This window comes from Callionymus lyra, chromosome 1, assembly GCF_982586985.1.
Source record: "Callionymus lyra chromosome 1, fCalLyr1.hap1.1, whole genome shotgun sequence".
Lineage (NCBI taxonomy): Eukaryota > Metazoa > Chordata > Actinopteri > Syngnathiformes > Callionymidae > Callionymus > Callionymus lyra.
In genome coordinates, this window is record NC_141818.1 from 10,591,899 (window position 1) to 10,610,896 (window position 18,998).

Sequence of the window (18,998 nt, forward strand, 5' to 3'; positions counted from 1 at the left end):
ATTTCCTTTTCTTTTTCCACTGTTGTTCTCCAACATCGCACCATTGATTCTATCGGCAGCTCTGTTACCTTCTGTGATAGACAGATTTATTATTACTTTCACTGTGTTATAGATTGGCCGCATCACCGTGTAAGCCGAAGAGTTCAAAGCGTTATGAGTAGCAGCATATATCCCCCAAAAAATATATATTTATATAATAAGAAGAAAATATACTGTATTTTACCGTGACTAATTTGTGTGGTCACATTCAAAACTTAAGATTCTTTAATGTGAATATAAAGCTATATCAGAGGGATCAATAAAGTCTATCTAATATCTAGTATACAATGTTCAAATGCTCGATAAGATTTTTTCTCATTTAAAACACAAAGGAAAAGAGACCGAGTACAAGGCTTCAAACCTAAGTAAACAGTGTTTCAGTCGGTCATATTGTGACAACTTTATAATTATATTCTACAAAAATGAGGCCTGGCTCGTAAACGTATGTCAAAGGTTCAACAACAACAAGATAATTATACTGTAGAAGCATGAAACCGTCTTAGACAAAGAAGACATTAAGCCAATGGTTTTAATTGTTCAGACGTTTGGAAAACCTTGATCTGATAAAATTGGCTCTCAAACATCGTAACATTTAAGTGGAGATAGTAAAATCTCTTCTATAAATTTGAGGATGTCCTGGTTAACGTAAACGTTTTAAATCTTGTTTTAATGAAACCTTAGATTAGAATAGAACAGTCAGACAGCGCCCCCTGCTGAGCTCTACCAAGAAGGACGGAATCATTATTTAGTTATAAGACTTCATATATTTTACTTCCCTCTTGTGCAGCATCATTCCACTCAGTTTAAGCTTATTTTGTTATGATTCGTTTCAGCATTTATTCTCTTTTACACCAGAATGATTTTTTTGTGTATAAAGTGGGGCAGTTAAATATGTGTCAAAATGCGTCTTTGCATCGAAAGTATCTTGAAATTGTGAAGCCTACGAGGCAGCTCTCTAAATCGTATTAATACTTCGATTTGAAATACATATAAGATAATCCTTTATCAAGATACCTTATGATTTGCAATATGATTTTTCCACTAACACAAATAATAATATTTCAATAATTATGTTTCCAGTGAGTGGTGACTTGTCAACAAATATAACCTATTGACTGACTGAGTAGAGAAATAAACCAGCATGTCTTGCTGTCTCAAACTAACCTCTCCTCTCTCTGTAAAGGGGTCTTCCATCCAATATAGTGGTCGACTAAGAATAGCTGGAAATCAACCCAAAAAACAACTGAACTCATTAGCGTTGCCTGGTGTGGTGAACTCTCAAAACCCCTCACTGGACACAACTATCAGGAAATGCAGTCCAATTGAAACGAAAATGGCTTCTCTTTTTATATTAAAAGAAAACACAGTTCAGAGTCTTCGGATCCCAATACTTGAATAAAAAAAGTTAGCGCTGTTGGCTTTTATGTGATGTATAAAGAAATGTGATCCTGGAAAACTAAAATACAAATAATTAGGAATTTAAAACAATGAAGAATCCGTTATCTTCAGTTCAAATGTTGCCAAAACATAGACGAATAACAAATATAGGTGAATTAAGGAATCTGTTAGGGTTTTGTTCTTTAGTGATCAACTAAAAGAGGGCAGGTGTTTGAGTAATACACTGGAATAGATTCTTTTTTGCATAATAAAGTTCTTTTCGAAAAGAGGAAGCACATTTTGAATAACCAAATCAAATACAATGACATCGTGTAGTCAGTAATTCCCAAATTCAACTCCATTGCACAATCCTCTCATTTAGACGGAACATTGACCCTGCGCTTATTGGTCCAGTTAAACTATGAACACAAGGCAGTGGGAAAGAAAGACGCATCCGCTCTGTCCGACTCACAATCCAGCCAACAACTTATGTGAAACCATGACTTCATACGAGTCTGATCGTAACACACTTGAATCGGGTTTGACCACAATCATTGTCTCACCTGACGATTCTTTTATCCTCCTGTCACCTGCTGCCCGTAAACATGTCGCCAGACTGCATTGTATTTCCAGCTGATCCACACGCTATCCTGCATATTTGCACGTCGTCCAATAAGAAAGAGTTTAACAATTTACCATTGGTTATGACATGTGACATTTAGAGAGAGAGAGAGAGAGAGAGAGAGAGAGAGAGAGAGAGAGAGAGAGAGAGAGAGAGAGAGAGAGAGAGAGAGAGAGATAGAGAGATAGATAGATAGATAGATAGATAGATAGATAGATAGATAGATAGATAGATAGATAGATAGATAGATAGATAGATAGATAGATAGATAGATAGATAGATAGATAGATAGATAGATAGATAGATAGATAGATAGATAGATAGATAGATAGATAGATAGATAGATAGATAGATAGATTTTTCATAAAATAAAATAATTACAAACAATAGAATAAATAACTCTTTCAGTACAAACGCTCTTAAATTTTGGAACTTGTTTTTGGAATGATTATTTTGTTGGGATAGAAACAAGAATTCTGCAACACAGACCATGTGTATAAGCAAGAAGGTAAGGTAAGGTAAGGTAAAACTTTATTGATCCCTCAGAAGGTCTCCTTCGGGAAATTGTTTTTTTCCAATAGCCAATACATACAGCAATTTTTTTTATAAAAAATTAAAAATAAATCAAAATAAAATAAGAACAAGAACATAAAGGGAAAGAACAAGATGACACAATCCAAGTCTAAAGATAAAGACTGTACTTTCTGAGGAGGCTCCGATCATTTAGCTTAGGTTAGGTAGAACTTTATTGATCCCTCAATATTTATAATCTGCCGGAAACTCCTCTGCATGTTCTACCAGCCTGTGGTGGTTCTATGCTGTGGTGTGTTGGGAATGTGTCCAGGAGGAGTGTCAACAGGTTGGACAGGTTGATCACGAGGACTGGCTCTGTGGTTGAAGCTGGACTCACTGGTGACAGCTGCTGAGAGGAGATCGCTGGACAAAATACTGTCCATCATGGATGATGACAGTCATCCTGTGTACACTGTCATCAGGGAACAGAGAAGTGCATGAATGTTCCTCCCATGATAATCAATAAAGTTTTACCTTATCTTACCCATGATGCAACACTAATAGACTGAGGGACTCATTCATTCCTTGTGTTATTAGATTGTTTAATTCTGAGTTTTGGGCAAGATTGTAGTGAAAAGATGACGATATTCCATGTTAATATTTGTATCCTTTGTCTTTGTTATTTTTTTTTAATCTAGGTTCTTTATCTTTAGATTTAGATTGTATCATCTTGCACTTTCTTTTTATAGAAACTTGTTCTTGTTCCTGTTTTTTATTAATCTACAGTCGGTGTTGCTGTGTTGTGGCCATAAAAAACCCCCGAAAGAGACCTCCACAGGGATCAATAAAGTTGTAACTATCTATCTGACTTTTTTCTTTTGGTAGACTGTATGTATGTACAGAGAGATCCATCCTCCTTTACACTGATAAATAGATAAGAACTGTGGGGTAACCAGTTTACCCAGATTGGATTAGTAAACTGGAACTATATCGTTAGCACCTCTTATGGTCTTTGTACAACCTCAGGGCCAAAGCTTTTGTCTGTGGCCCGTTAAAATGTAGAGTTAAAACATTTTTTCGTTTGTTTCCTGTTAAACAACATGCCCCTTTCTATTGAGAGTCTTAAAAGCATAACGTTGGTTACCCCCATCACTTTCTTCGGCCTGTCAGACCTATATACGTGTATATATATATGGGAAGGAAACACAAAATACTTCCTGGTGGACAGAGAACCATCGCCCTCGGACTACACAGGCTATTTGTTTGGATCAGTTCCACACGTTTTAATTTTACAAAAAGCAAGATTATAGAAGAAACAGAATATCTACATTGCCAGAGAAATGAGGGAGCTACTTGGTCTGGTGGTTGCAGCTCTATGTTTTAGTCTCCAAAACTTCATCGTTGCTGGTGAGTAACAAAACTGCAAACTGTTAAAAACTGCATCGCTAATGTGAAAGTTCTTTAGGGATGTTTTCAATATGGCCAATATTTTCCCTGATTATTTTTAAATGTTTTTGATAACACAACCGTTCTTAATGCAACTTATAACCTACATTTATCAATTTGTTTGCCTCATTTGCTCCTAACTGTAGCACTGATGTTGAGTCATTCTGCCTCAGTCAGCAGGTGGAAAATGATTTGAATGATTGAACGTATTTGTTTATTTTAACAACAAAACTGCATTTCAATACTAACCAGATACGCCCTTTGGAGTCAGACATTTTACCTTCTTAATAATAATAATTAAACATTGTTGTTCACTTGGATTTTTCCATTTATTGTGGAGTCGAGATAAAGACTAAAATATTAAAATATTAAAGCTGAAACCCCGCTGTCATTTAATCCTGTATATATAAGTTCTTTGTAAATAAAAGCTAAATCAGGGGTCCCCAACCATTTTTGCACCAAGGACCACCAGTATTGGTCGGAATTATATTTACAGACCAACATTCATATAAAAACAGTAAAGAATTTGTGTTTCACTCATTTTCACTAGTTTACTATCTTAAGTTCATGAAATTTCAAGAGCCACAAGCTAATTTTTTACCTCGGGGGAAAATACTATGTTTTGTCAAAACAAAACACATTTAAATAATCAATAATAAACAAAATCATACTCTATGTGTGGCCTGGTAACAAATGCCTCACAGACCATTCAAAATCAACGTCAATTTCAATTATTTTCAATTTCAGACCATGTGCACTTAAGCAGGAAGTTGATAGAAAGAGCAGTGATGGATGCCAAGGCCACGGTGGACTCTGCATACGAGTACTCCAGGAGAGAGTAAGTACAAAAACTTCCAAATTCCAACGAGTGGTTGATGTTTGTTTGTGGTTCTCTGAAAAGAGTGATGGATTTTGGCATAGTGATCCTAGCAGTTACTGTCATCTTTCTGGTATAGAAGCCTCGAGCGAGTGAGAAGAAACTCAGCCAACCCATCAGATTTCCTGCGTCTGTTGAAGCAGCCAGTTGGCTTGACCCGGATGGCCGTGCGTTCTGCGGATTACATGGATAACGCGATAAGGCTCGTCAAGAGATCCCTTGAGTACCGACAAAAACGTTCAACCATCAACACAACAGGTTCTCCTCCCGCAGTTTGCCAGTATTGTTCAAAATTGGTTGTAAATCAGCTGCTGTTTAACCCGTTTCTCTGGTCCAGATTGGATCTCTGAGGAGGACCTGGAGGTCATCGCTGACCTGACGGGCTGCTCTCCTCGACAAAGAATTCCTTCCTGCAAGACTACTCCAAATTTAGACAGATTTCGGACAGCAAATGGCATCTGCAACAACAGGTCTGAAAACTAATGCCAAGTATCTTTGACAGTGGAGAACCTTCAGGGGTTTAAAGGGTATATCAGAGCTCTGTAATCCAATCTTCAGTTAATTCACGACAGGATTGTACTTGGCTAAACAACAAGGAATGGTAAAAGTTTATTTTCTTACTTAGATTGAACACTCGCTGGGGATCCTCAAACATCCCATTCACGCGCTGGTTACCTGCGGAGTATCAAGACGACATCTCTCTGCCGAAGGGCTGGGATCCAAACTTTGACAAAACCGTCCTTCCCTTGGTAAGGATGACTAGAAATTGGCTGTGAAACTTGTTGTATAAATGTTCTTTTTTTAACTCAAAAGGTAAGAGAAGTATCCAATCGTATTCTGGGCACTGCGAACTTGGACGTCGAATCCGACCCCCTCTACACCCACCTGGTTACCATCTTCGGACAATGGACCGACCACGATCTGACGTTTACTCCACACTCTCCTGTCATACGCTCCTTTAGCGATGGCATAGACTGTGACAAATCCTGTGCACGCACCGAGCCCTGCTTCCCAATCAAGGTCAGTGTGGCGCTACACAATGACACACAAACCTTTCGCACCACAACTCTCAACCGTCCATTAGATCCCGGCACAAGACCCTCGCTTTGGCAACAGCTCAAAGAAATGCATCCCCTTCTTCCGCTCGGCTCCAGCCTGTGGATCTGGCAACACCGGCTTCCTATTTGGTGCCAGCAACGTACGGCAGCAGATGAACTCTCTCACCTCCTTCATCGACGTGGGTCAAGTCTACGGTTCAGATGACGTGAAAGCAAGATTCCTGCGGGACCTCTCTTCAGATAAGGGACTTCTGCGAGTCAACACCGAGTTCACAGATAACGGCAGAGAGCTCCTGCCTTTTACCAGCATGGGCCTCAACATCTGTGCCACCCGAGCTCGGATCACCGGAGACCCTGAAGCTGTGGAGGTGCCCTGCTTCCTGGCTGGTGGGTACTCATTTGACCACAATGTACTATTTAATTTTTTGGGTTGAAAATTCCATGTGTGTATCATGTCCTTGTCTTTTTTAGAAAAGACTTAAACTTGTAGATTTACAATGACCTAAGATCTAAACATGTGATTCTGAGCTGATGAAACATACCTTGCCTCTGAAGTGCTAAGTATGGTCAGTAGGTGACATATTTGTGATTAAATGTTTCATCAAGGTGATGAGCGCTCCAACGAGAACATTGCTCTCACAACTTTACATACACTTATGCTGAGAGAACACAACAGGCTTGCTCGAGCTCTGGTGGATCTGAACCCTCATTGGAGAGGAGAGAGAATCTACCAGGAAGCCCGCAAGATCATGGGGGGATACCTTCAGGTCAGAGTCTGATTTGGAAACTGAAAAGGAATTGGTATATATAGATCTATTATGGATGTTTAAAATACTGAAGACCCATACTTTTTATTGGCCACATAGGTTCTGACGTTCGGGGACTACTTGCAGCACATAGTTGGCCCGGATGTCATTGAGAACCAGCTGAGCGACTACGACGGCTACGATGAAACTGTGGATCCCAGCATTGCCAATGTGTTCGCTACTGCTGCTTATCGATTTGCTCACCTGATGGTCCAGCCAGTCATGTTCCGGCTAGACGAAAATTTTCATCGACACGCCGACTTCCCGACCGTGATGCTGCATAAGGCTTTCTTCACACCATGGAGAATCATCTTTGAAGGTCTCAGACTGTTTTACTACAATCTTCTTACCCATGTGTTGCATACAATGCCCGCCATCATCCATTAAGAGTATGGTTGATTGTTCAACGGACACAAAATAAATCATAGTTTCAGGTTATGAATGTCAAGGAGAGAGAAAAGCAATATTTATCAATCAATATAAACAACACAGATCTCACAAACCGTATGTTTGAAGTTGAACAGAGGCATTCATTGAACAATAACTCAAGATCATTGGTCACTTCTTTTGTTGGTTGATTATTTAATTACTTTAAACAGTAGCAGTTAAGATTCCAATCTAATAGGTTGGTTGTACCATTTTTCTCTAAAGACGGAAACCCCAAATTTAATCCTTTATAACTGTTTCCTTCACAGGTGGTTTGGATCCTATCTTGAGGGGTCTGGTGGGGCGTAGAGCCAAGTTGAATACTCAAGATCATATGATGCATGATGAACTGAGGGAGAACCTGTTTAAATTCTCGAAGGACTTGGCTCTGGACTTGGCTGCTCTCAACTTACAAAGAGGAAGAGACCATGGACTACCTGGTATTTCATTTATGTCTTGAGATCAAATTGTAACTTTTAACTTCTTAAAGACTGAAATATCGTTTGACCGCCTCAAGGTTACAATGAATGGAGAAGGTTTTGTGGCTTGTCTGCACCGAAGAACCGCAAGCAGCTGAGACAAGTTTTAAAAAACAATAAGCTGGCCCGGAACCTGCTGAACCTCTACCGTCGGACTGAAAACATTGACGTGTGGCTCGGAGGAATTGCAGAGCCTTTTGTTCCTGGAGGAAGAGTAGGGCCGTTGTTTGCCTGCCTCATCTCCACTCAGTTTGATAGAATTCGCAAGGGAGATCGGTAACTAACCACTGACTCTTAGACATGATGAAATGATGTTAACCAATTGTCACTTTCAGACACTGGTGGGAAAATGAGGGGGTCTTCACTGAAGGACAGAGACAGTCCATGAACAGCACTTCACTGGCCCGGATCATCTGCGACAACACCAACATCACCAGAGTCCCAGAGCAGCCCTTCCAAATCGGACCTGTGTCCAGTTACAAGGAATGTATCCATTTGCCAAGCTTTGACATCAGTCCATGGAAAGAGAATGTTATGAATGATGTCTAGGGAGGTCATTTCTCAAAATGTGAACAAATATTCTTAATAATTAGAGCTCTAAAATTATATTAATTGGGGTGCTAAAATTTAAAACAATTAGGTTCATATTTTAGGGAACTATTTTACTCAATCATTGCTTCAATTTCTTCATTAATGGTGATCTGCAATGTTACAAATATAAACATGTAATAAACAATATATTTATAAAGTCTTCCCTTCGTCCTACTTTCTACTGACTCCTTCAAGAAACATCCTTGATTCTCTGAGACTCCTGTGTTTGTCTTGATCTTTTAAGTATATATATTTTTTGGGTTTTGTTTTGATTGTTTAAGCACTTTGTGGTCTGGAAAAGTGCTCTACAAATATAAATGACTTACTTACTTACTTACTATAAACTGTATCAATGCTTGACTGTCACGACGCAGTGGTAGAATGACCGTTTATTTTTCAAACCTTCAATGTTATTTTTTGTTCTTTCATTCGATCAAAAGTATGTCCATTGGCTTAAAGAATTAAAAACCTGCTCCATCACTCTTGACCTGTTCTAGATTAAACCAAGGCAAACGTGAAGAACATAAAAAACAAAAAACTTATAGATCCATATACGAGTTCAAATATGGACTAATGTGAAAGAAATGAACATCTACATATTTGTTAAGAATCTCTTTCAATTGATTGAACAATAAAATAAAATAAAAACTTGTAAATAACAAATTATGATGGCCACTCTTAAATGTTCTCATACCGTATTTATTACAACCTTTGTTAAGACGATGCTTAGAAGAAGAGGAAATCACAATAAAGTGCCATACCTGTTACTCAGAACGGTTGTCTCTCCCTGCTTCGCTCTCTTTGTCTTCATTTTCCAGCTCAACTTTATGTGAAATCTAAAACAAAAGCAAATTTTATACATCAGGATATTAAATACTGATATTTATACATCAGTTCCTACACAATATGGTCTTTATTCATGTCCTTTAACTTTACATTGTGAACTACATTACAAATATAAAACATAGCACCCATCTGTCACTCTGGAGTCTCTCGGACTCACTCTTTAGCATCAGTTGCTAGCTTAGCTCTAGAGCTATAGCTTCTGGACTAAAACGTTTATGAGATAAAATAACATGACAGAAAATTACGTATAAAATAATGAAGGGAAAATAAATGAAAAAACGGCTTTGATAAAACAAATTCTTGGTGTAAATGGAATGGTTACGTTTGTGTTTACTAGCTCATGTTAGCATGTAACTGCTAATAACAAGAGTCAAGCTATCAGATTCAACTGTGTATAAGTGATACATTAAATTATATTAGCTCAGAAAAAAAAGGTCTGTGTAGAATATATCACCTTAATGTAGTCATTTCCAACTCACCTTGCATTTATTTTCTTGTAAAAACAAGGGGAAGTTCAAACTCAGCTGCTGACTATTCATCGTGACTGAAGTAGCTACAACTTTGTAGAATGAGCTAGCTTCAAGTTGTTAGCTTGCTAGCAGCTAACAGTATAATGTGGACATTTGTTCTGACAAAATTTGATTCACAAATGGTTGTGTCCCATGTTTAAATCCTTACACATTAATATTAAATAAAGGAAAAAGTATTGACTTAGCAGACTCAGTATCTGCAGCTGTAATTTTAAAATCAACTTTTTTTTTAAAGATAAAAATTAATTAATTAATTAATTACTTATTGTTTGATGCCATTTTTTAGAAAGTAAAAGAAAGATTCCAACTTATGTGTGAAGAATTTTAAAATGTGAATTGATCAAACTCAATATGCATCACATTTCTTATTTACGTACGTATTTGCTTGGAAGGTTTTGATTTAATTTCACATTCAACAATCAGGTAAAATGTGTCTCCGGGTCAAAGATCAAAGCTGACGTACACATGAGCACTTTCAGGTTGCTGCATGTTAAATATACATTATTTCTAAATATTTATCCTTTTTAAACCAAACAATAAAAAAAACCTTGTGAATGAAAAGTGTACGACGATACTAATATTTGCTGGTGAGATTGTGAATGAAACTCATTCTGCCTCGTGCGTGACAAGGCTTTGTCGAGGCATTACTGGAAAACTCCAAGTCGAAACCTGTCGGACTGGACTCACGGCCGCCAAGGTTATTTTTTTTCTTGTTGATTTCCTGATATAATATTTTAGACACAAACGGTAGCTACTATATCTTCAGTATAACTATTTCAGCCGAACCAGTTACTGTCTCAAAATAATTTTCTAACCATTTTCGAATAAACATTATGGTTTGGTGCATAAACGAATTAAACACAGCCCACAGGTGTCCAGGTGTTTGTTACTGGGGTGAGCATTGAGATACTTTTAGACAAACTCTAGTCCATCAACTGATGGTAAACTTTTGTGGAGGTCAACCTGACTTTTTCTAGCATAAGCTGCAGGAAGTCTTTAAATATAACATGGTGGTCCATCATAGTGCTTCCCACTATTCTTAGAACCTAGTCTACGATAGGTAACCCCAGAGGTTCAAGCAGCTAAAAAAACTTTTCTCCCTACGGACAGACAAGCAACAACTTTGACTCCACTGAGCAGATGAATCTGAAATTAAGTAAGTCATTTTTATTTGTATAGCGCTTTTCCAGACCAGGGTCATAAAGCGATTAAATAATCAAAACAATATTCAATAAAGTATAATCTTTAAAGGTCAAGATAATTTGTGGAAAGAATTTCTCTTTGCATAATCACGCAAAGTAGTTAACTAAGTTAATTACTTTAATAATCACTTACTGTTACCTATATCAACAATAACAACCATGATGGATATATATGTATATGAATTCAGGTTCCAAGGTGTTGAAAGAATAATCATGGGTCAGAAACCAGTACCCTTTGTGTCAGGTCGATTTGGAAAATGTAAAAAAAAAAGAGTGGAAAGATATTGGAAACATATTCACTTTAGATTTGTGAATATTCTTCTGCGTCCTGTGTCTTTATAAATATGAATCCACCCTTTTTTTTAATCAATTTCTCCATTACCTGAAAGTGAGAATTTGCACCTAAATATGTTTTGTATTGTATTTATTAAAAACAAAATCATGATGTATGCCCGTCCTGCAGTTTTGCATGTAATATTGTTCCGGCTATTACAAAAAACGCATCACGTGACATCGCAGACAGTAGGTTTATCCCATGGAAAGTCCCTCTACAATCCGATCATTTATTTTCTATTTTAAATAGAGTCTGTTAAGCTTCCTGTCAACACTTCTTTAAGGACATGAAGAAGAATGAAAAGTACATTTTGAGGATGAGAAAAAAAAACGTGTTCTGTCTTCCATAAATATTTGTGGTGGAGGTTTATTCACACACAAGTAAACACAATGGGTAATTAAAGTACATCTTGTAATGTCACGTGGGTTGTTGATGAATTAAGTGGCTTTACCGTAAGTGTCACGCCACAATGAAAATATTTCATGCCAGAGGCAGAAATATGCAAAGAGATTGGTATTGTTTTTGTTGCGTTGACGTCATCAGAAGGAAGTACAAGGAATATTTTGATAATTATATAACACGAGTACTTGTCAGTCGCAGCCTTCAGACAGTTTCAGGTGTGTATCACAGCTGCAGGTAGATACATTTTGTTTATATTGGCATCGACTTTTACGTTTTTCTGGACATTTGTTTGGATAATCTTCTGCAGACATGACTTGGTGTGTGTTTGCTGCTGCTCTTTTTTTCTGCTTTCACTGCCAGCCAACCTCCAGTAAGTCTCCACTATTTAAATGGTAAAAAAAAAGCCAATAACAAAATGGGAAGAAAAGCTAAAAGATACAATTATATTTGTTAATATGCAAGTGAAAATCCAGTTCCAGAAAACAGAACTAAAAGAAGAACCTTGAATAGAACTAGATTTTTGTATACATCCGGATTTATTTTTTTTCAATCACAGGAAAAAAAGCTTAATAAGATTAATTTTTAGAACAAAAAAGAAGAGCTTAGTGCCATTAATTTAATATTGAGTCGTATAAATAAGTTGACTTGTTTAATTGGTGATTTCAGGTCACACAGAAAGAACTTTTAAAATGTAATTTCTCTTCTAATGATAAGTACTGTCTGAAAGATGTTTTGTTATGCTCAGTAAATGACACTTTCTCATGATCAGGTCTGACTCGCGGTGAGATAGAGAAGGTGGTGATGGCTGTCAAGGCGGACGTGGACTCGACTTACAAATACTCGCGCGCAGAGTAAGTTGTGTCGCACGTATCGTCACCGAACTGCCCTCTGACGTGTTAAACACCCTCACAGGTCCATCCGGCGCGTGAAGAGAAGACAACTGAGCCCCTCACATCTCCTGCGTCTGCTCAAGCAGCCGTCGGGCCTGACCAGGTCAGCCGTCCGTGCCGCCGACTACATGGACAACACCATCAGGATGATCCAAAACTCGCCGTCTACGCGTCACAAGCGTGCCCTGAACACGACAAGTAACTATCAGCCAACCTTGGATATTGAGAATGCATACATGACGGTCATCTGCCAGGTTTAAATCTTTATAGTTCATACTGTTCCAAGCGTGTCCTCAGGTTTCTATGATTTGATTGTAGAATCTAATTCTTTCACACCCTTTTTTAATTAACCAGTAAAAGAAAATATTTCAAAAGGTGTGACTTAAACACACCTTTTTTTGATTTTTGAGCTTTTTGAGCTTTTTGATTTTCTGGAACTCCTGTTGTATTATCAGTTTTATCTTGCCCTTTAAAGTATATGCTTTAATGGGTATTGTTTTGATTGTTTAAGCGCTTTGTGACCCTCGTCTGGAAAAGTGCTATACAAATAAAAATTACTTACTTACTTACTTAAACCAGCAAGTGTCCAACCTTTTTTAGAAGAGGAGAAAGAGAAAGTTGGACTAATGGGATTTTGTTATAAAAAAGTGACATTTATGATTAAAAAAAAAAGTTTTCGTTTTAAATGATATCCTACATTTTCTTATAGTATAAATTGACGATTTTCGTTTTTTTTTACCCCCCGACCAGATGTTCTGACCCAGGAGGATTTGGAGTTAATCGCTGGTCTGACGGGCTGTTCGGCTTCACACTGTTTCGTTCCCTGCAACAGTGTTCCCAATTTAAACAAATTCCGGACTGCAAGCAGCGTCTGCAACAACAGGTGAGCAACTAGTTTAGTCAAAGGGGCAAAATATCAATTATTTCAAAGACAATCCATACCAAATGTGTTGAGAAAAAAATCAATATTAAATGTCTTTCTGTCCTGTGTCAAAATAGAGAAAATGTTCGTTGGGGATCCTCCAACATCCCCTTCACCCGTTGGCTCCCTGCAGAGTACCAAGATGGAGTATCTACACCTAAAGGTTGGAACATGCAACGGCCTCTCAATGGACACCTCCTACCTTTGGTAATTCAATAAGTCCACATATTGCAAACACAACTTGTAGGCACAAACATACTATAATTATAATCATATGTTTTACCACTTTTTGCAGGTCAGAGAGGTGTCCAATCGAATCCTTCGTATTCACCAGATGGAGCACATTCAAAGCGACCCCGACTACACTCACCTGGTGACCATCTTCGGACAGTGGACGGACCATGACATAACCTTCACTCCTCATTCTCCGGCCATCCGCTCCTTCGGTGACGGCGTCGACTGCGACCAAAGCTGCGACAACGCTGAGCCGTGCTTTCCCATCAAGGTCAGCCTGACATTCTGACGCCGTTAAAGAAGGTTCAGAACCGTTTTACACATCAATATTCACTGTGGTTTGTCTTCCTCACAGATGCCGACCCAAGACCCTCGCTTCGGCAGCTACTCACGCGAGTGCCTCCCCTTCTTTCGCTCGGCTCCGGCTTGTGGAACCGGCACTCCGGACTTCATCCGTGGCAGAGGAAACGTCCGGCAACAGATGAATTCTCTCAGTTCCTTCATCGACGTTGGTCAGGTGTACGGCTCCGACCATCTTAAAGCTAGATCTCTACGGGAACTTCACCCAGATAATGGGCTCTTGAAAATCAACACTCAATACAACGACAACGGTCGTGAGCTCCTGCCCTTTGACACCATGGGAGTCAACATGTGTGCGACAAGGATTCCCGTCACTGGTGATGACACCATCGAGGAGTTGCCGTGCTTCTTGGCCGGTAGGTACATCATGGAAACAATGTCTAAATGGTGAGAAAAGAATGCTGAGATTGTTGAGAAACCAACACAATCTATCCATCTAGGGGATGTACGCTCGAACGAGAACATTGGTCTCACATCTTTACACACATTGTTGATGCGTGAACACAACCGGCTGGCCCGGGCACTGAAAATACTGAACCCTCACTGGAGCGGAGAGAGGATTTACCAGGAGGCACGAAAGATCATGGGCGGATACTTCCAGGTAAGAGGTGTTCGTAAACAAGAGTCTCACAGGTTAGATTAATAATCTCCACAGCTCACTGATGTTCTATCATCTCTTAGGTCATCACCTACAGGGACTACTTGCCTCACATCGTTGGTCCAGCATTCACGTCTTCTCACTTGTCAACGTACCCGGGCTATAACTATTCCGTAGACCCCAGCATCTCCAATGTGTTCGCCACTGCCGCCTATAGGTTCGCTCACTTGGCGGTCCAGCCTTTCATGTTCCGCCTCGATGAACGATACCAGGAACACCCCACTTTTAGGAGCCCGCTCCTGCACAAAGCCTTTTTCACCCCTTGGAGGATCCTCTTTGAAGGTTGGCACTGACTTCTAACTCGCTTATGATTTAACAGTATAACAACCCGTTCATCTTTTCAAGGTGGTCTGGACCCGATCTTGAGGGGTCTTGTTGGTCGTAAAGCTAAGCTCAACATACCAGATGGCATGATGCCAGATGCTCTCAGAGAAAGGCTGTTTGAATTCACCTCTGATCTGGCCCTGGATCTAGCGGCCCTGAACCTGCAGAGAGGACGAGACCATGGACTTCCTGGTATTTAAACCACACAAATGCAGAAACCAACTCTACACATTCACCGTGGCAACCATGTCAGATAGTAGGGTCCCCTTTGCAACACAGACTTGGTCTTCCAACTATGTTATCTTTAAAGAGCACGTAATGTGCTGATTTAAGTGTGTCTTAAATTGTTCTAGAACCTCTATTATACTCATCAGTAAGTTTCTTTTTGCACAAAACTCTCATTTAATAAAGATATTTACATTAGAAAATACGCTTAAGCCCCGCCCACTTAAAATGTGCTGTTTTGGCTGAGAAGAAGTCTCGCCCAAGCAACCACGCCCACTCTGCTCTGATTGGTCACAAAAAAACAAGTTGCATACAAGGACTCACGTGAACTCCCGTTTTGTACATTAAAAACGAAATAAGGTTTGTTGCTTAATGTACACATTAAAAAACACCTTAAGGCAGAAGTAACTCTCACCATGTTTACATAAATATTTATTTTGTTTCACGATTAACATGTAGGTTCTTAACCGATTTAGGGCTTCTAGAGGAGGACACCTGCACCAGAGTGATGTTAGAATGTTTAAACATTTAAACCAAAATTTAAACCATAATCTCGTTTGGCGAGATTTCAGACGGGAGAGAACTTTATTAAGTAATAACTTTAAATCAGAGCAACGTCATGATGAATAACCTGCTCCATTTTGAAGAAGCTGACTTCAACATTTACAACATGTGAATAAGTCTCTTACTGTGTAAAAGAGTTGGGTTTTCACATTAGGTGCCCTTTAAAGTGAGTTCTTCTTGAACTCACAGTTTGTCAACGACCTGAGCTAAATTATGTTGCTTTATTTAATAGCAACAGATTACGTCTGATTCACATCAACATCTGTGTGTTTGTCAACAGGTTACAACAAATGGCGCGAACATTGTGGCTTATCACAACCTCAAACTCTATCAGAGCTTAAGACGGTGATGGAGAACGATAATTTAGCCGAGCATCTCTGGGAACTCTACGGGACCGCCGACAACATCGACGTGTGGCTCGGAGGTATCGCTGAACCTTTTGTTCCTGGCGGACGAGTGGGCCCGCTGTTCGCCTGCCTGATCGCTACACAGTTCAAGAATATCCGTGAAGGCGACCGGTAATTGAACCGCACGCTTAAGCTAGTAGTTTTTTTTACAAACACCTAACTGGAGTGTCTTTGTCAGCCTTTGGTGGGAGAAGGATGGCGTGTTCACCGTCGCCCAAAGAAACTCCCTCAGTGGCACCTCGCTCTCTCGCATCATCTGTGATAATACCGGGATAACAGAGGTGCCGCGAACACCCTTCCATTATCGCGAAAGAGGGTCCGGGTATACAAATTGTGAGGACATCCCAGCCTTCGACCTGAGCCCGTGGCATGAGGATGGTGAGTTTATTTCTGTCTCAGAAATCAGTTGGTGGTTTCAGTTACTGATAACCTAATATGGTCTGTTCAGATGGAAACACAAATGGCTACGAACAAGGTCCAGGTAAAGCAGCACATTCTCCACTCAACACTTTTTAACTTGACTCTGTATTTTTAGATGATTTTCCAATTTTCTTCTTCATTGTGATCCTCAGGTCATTTAAGACCACCGTCAGCGGGGAATTTCACTTTCCATGTTCGCCATAGGAATTACACGCCACTTCTTCACGGGACTATTGCTTTCCAAGAGGTCGTCTTCGACAGACAAAACATCTACAACAGACTGACGGGCGAATTCACCTGCAAGAGATCTGGGATCTATGAATTCCAGTACGCCGTGATCGTAGAGGGGTCGGTCGGCCTGAAGCTCATGCACAACGGTAACGTCGTCCAGAGCTTGACCTCCAGCCAGAGAGGGGTCGTGACGAGCGGGTGCTTCAACAAAAGACTCTCCGTGTACGACCGAGTGTGGGTGGAGACCAGAAGCAGAAGGAACATGCAAATTAAAGACGGCTATTTCTCAGCAAGTCTTCTGGAGACGGACGACTGAATTGTTAGCTTAAATAATCGGACTAGTCACAGTGTGATTAAAAACCTCCCGTGCTTAACATATACATAGACAATAGAAATAAGCTCATCTTGGGTGACAATACATTATAGTCACTTAATATTTTGTCACATGCTGTTCTTGTTTTGACCAGCAGATGGCAGCGTCGATAAAACTATTGTCACTAGAGCTTCTTGCAGACTATGTTCCCCTGAACGTGATGATTTCAACAGTTATGTTTTGATTATCTTCACTGTGAAATAGAATAACATGAATACCAAATTCAGAGTATGTTTAGTCAAGATAATCTGGTTTTGGTGTGTATTTTATACTGTAATACAACGACCTTGTTTTTAGAGTCGTTCTTTAAATTATTTTTTATTTTTATAAGAGTCTGAATAAATATATGTATACATGTAATTTTGTTTGTGTTTTTTATTTTATTCTGAAAAATCATTTGGTGGCTTTTTTATTTAAAAAATGTTTTAGGTGGAACGCTGCGAAAGCGCGCCTGCAGTTACTATTTGGATCCAGCGGTGGGCGCTGTAGCCTACTTATCTAATTGAAGTATTCTTTTATTTACATTGTAAGAAAACCCGCGTGTAAAACACCATAACCTCAGATGTATTACACAAATGTAACTGATCTAAAAACGGACTGACTGGCAAAATAAGTGTCTAAATAATTTAGTGTCAAAGGATACCCCTGAATTGTGTAAATTAAAAACTGTTAAGAAAGTTTGGGGACAAATTAAGAAGTTGTTTTTTTCAAGTGGGGCCCACAATGTGGAGGTTTTAAGATCATTAAAGTAAATAAAACAACTTAGATTCACTTCTTGAGACAAGTTACCATCAAGCTCTGACCCTTACACGTGTGCGCGTGTGTTAACAAGTGCCTGGAGGAACACAAAGAAACACACAACACTATTGACTTCAATCACACACTTTCACACAAACCACTCAAGAACACACTCTGTTTACATCAATGCGTTTCCTTTACTCAGATCCTCATCGTTCCTCGATTCATACCTTGTTATATTAGTCAGAAATTAACGTTTTTAGATGATAAAGTCGGATTAAAATCAAACAGTTGTCGGTAGTTCATTTCATATCGTTGATCCTGGGATTAAATACACTTGTATTAATTCATAGTAAAACGATTTAATTGATCGAAAAAAACAAATTAGGAAACTCAAATATTAAAAAAAAAACGCCACCTGTATGTTCTATTAAGAACTTCTACCCTTTCAAAGAGTGTCGGTTTAATTCCGGGCTGCCGACCCTCCCCGGGGGGGTGTGTGTATGTGTGGTTGTGTGTGTATGTGTGTGTGTGTTTGGGGGACACGCAGTCCAAATGAGGAGACAAAAAAATAAATCGCAAACGCAATATAGAAGGATCGATGGGCGCGACTTGGTGGGCCACATTAGTTCTGTTGTGCAGAGCATGGACGGGAACCAGCTGCTGAACACACACACACACACACACACACACACACACACACACACACACACACACACCCACACACACACACACAGGCGCGTACGCACGCAGAGCCACGCCCCCCTTGACCTCTGTGGACACGGTGCCATCCAGCCCCGGGGTCCCGGGGGAGCGAGGGAATGCGGGAGAGGACAAGCGGCACACGATGCTCCATTGTTTGCTTTAGCAGTCAGTGATCCCCCCCCACACCTCCTCCCGCGAGAACACGGGCGGACTACCTCACTGGGTCCAATTGATTCGAGGGACGTTTGTGGTTCCGCTCATCTAACCATCTTCGACCCGGAGTCTCCACCGCGGCCAGGACGGAATGCCAAATAGTGAGCCACGGGGAATCAGCTGGAGTCGGCGGAGCAGCTGCTCTATTGTGCTCTATAAAGTTATCAAGTTTTATATTCGGTGCCA

The 18,998-nt window shown here is 39.7% G+C and overlaps 2 protein-coding genes across 2 annotated transcripts; both read left to right on the plus strand.

Moving 5' to 3' along the window:
• Nucleotides 1–3,874: 3,874 nt before the first annotated feature.
• Nucleotides 3,875–8,192, plus strand: LOC148087912 (eosinophil peroxidase-like). Its single transcript, XM_087813131.1, has 12 exons — nt 3,875–3,958; nt 4,745–4,835; nt 4,954–5,132; nt 5,212–5,344; nt 5,500–5,623; nt 5,688–5,894; nt 5,959–6,319; nt 6,539–6,699; nt 6,799–7,057; nt 7,434–7,604; nt 7,682–7,919; nt 7,979–8,192. The coding sequence occupies exons 1-12, from the start codon at nt 3,892–3,894 to the stop codon at nt 8,190–8,192; spliced, it is 2,205 nt and encodes a 734-aa protein (XP_087669257.1). The 5' UTR covers nt 3,875–3,891.
• A 3,555-nt stretch (nt 8,193–11,747) lies between these two features.
• LOC148087913 (eosinophil peroxidase-like) lies at nt 11,748–17,516 on the plus strand. Its single transcript, XM_087792673.1, has 14 exons — nt 11,748–11,918; nt 12,318–12,399; nt 12,461–12,636; nt 13,189–13,321; nt 13,438–13,567; nt 13,656–13,865; nt 13,950–14,310; nt 14,395–14,555; nt 14,636–14,894; nt 14,958–15,128; nt 16,006–16,243; nt 16,311–16,510; nt 16,581–16,613; nt 16,705–17,516. Exons 1-14 carry the CDS (start codon nt 11,858–11,860, stop codon nt 17,097–17,099), a joined length of 2,610 nt encoding a protein of 869 aa, XP_087648799.1. The 5' UTR covers nt 11,748–11,857; the 3' UTR covers nt 17,100–17,516.
• Nucleotides 17,517–18,998: the final 1,482 nt, after the last annotated feature.

Coding starts and splice junctions, on each gene's coding strand:
- LOC148087913 (XM_087792673.1), top strand. CDS start 11,858: ATGACTTGGTGTGTGTTTGCTGCTGCTCTTTTTTTCTGCTTTCACTGC. Junction 11,919..12,317: donor TCACTGCCAGCCAACCTCCA/GTAAGTCTCCAC, acceptor TCTCATGATCAG/GTCTGACTCGCGGTGAGATA. Junction 16,614..16,704: donor TGGCTACGAACAAGGTCCAG/GTAAAGCAGCAC, acceptor TGTGATCCTCAG/GTCATTTAAGACCACCGTCA.
- LOC148087912 (XM_087813131.1), top strand. CDS start 3,892: ATGAGGGAGCTACTTGGTCTGGTGGTTGCAGCTCTATGTTTTAGTCTC. Junction 5,345..5,499: donor AATGGCATCTGCAACAACAG/GTCTGAAAACTA, acceptor TTTCTTACTTAG/ATTGAACACTCGCTGGGGAT. Junction 6,320..6,538: donor GGTGCCCTGCTTCCTGGCTG/GTGGGTACTCAT, acceptor TGTTTCATCAAG/GTGATGAGCGCTCCAACGAG.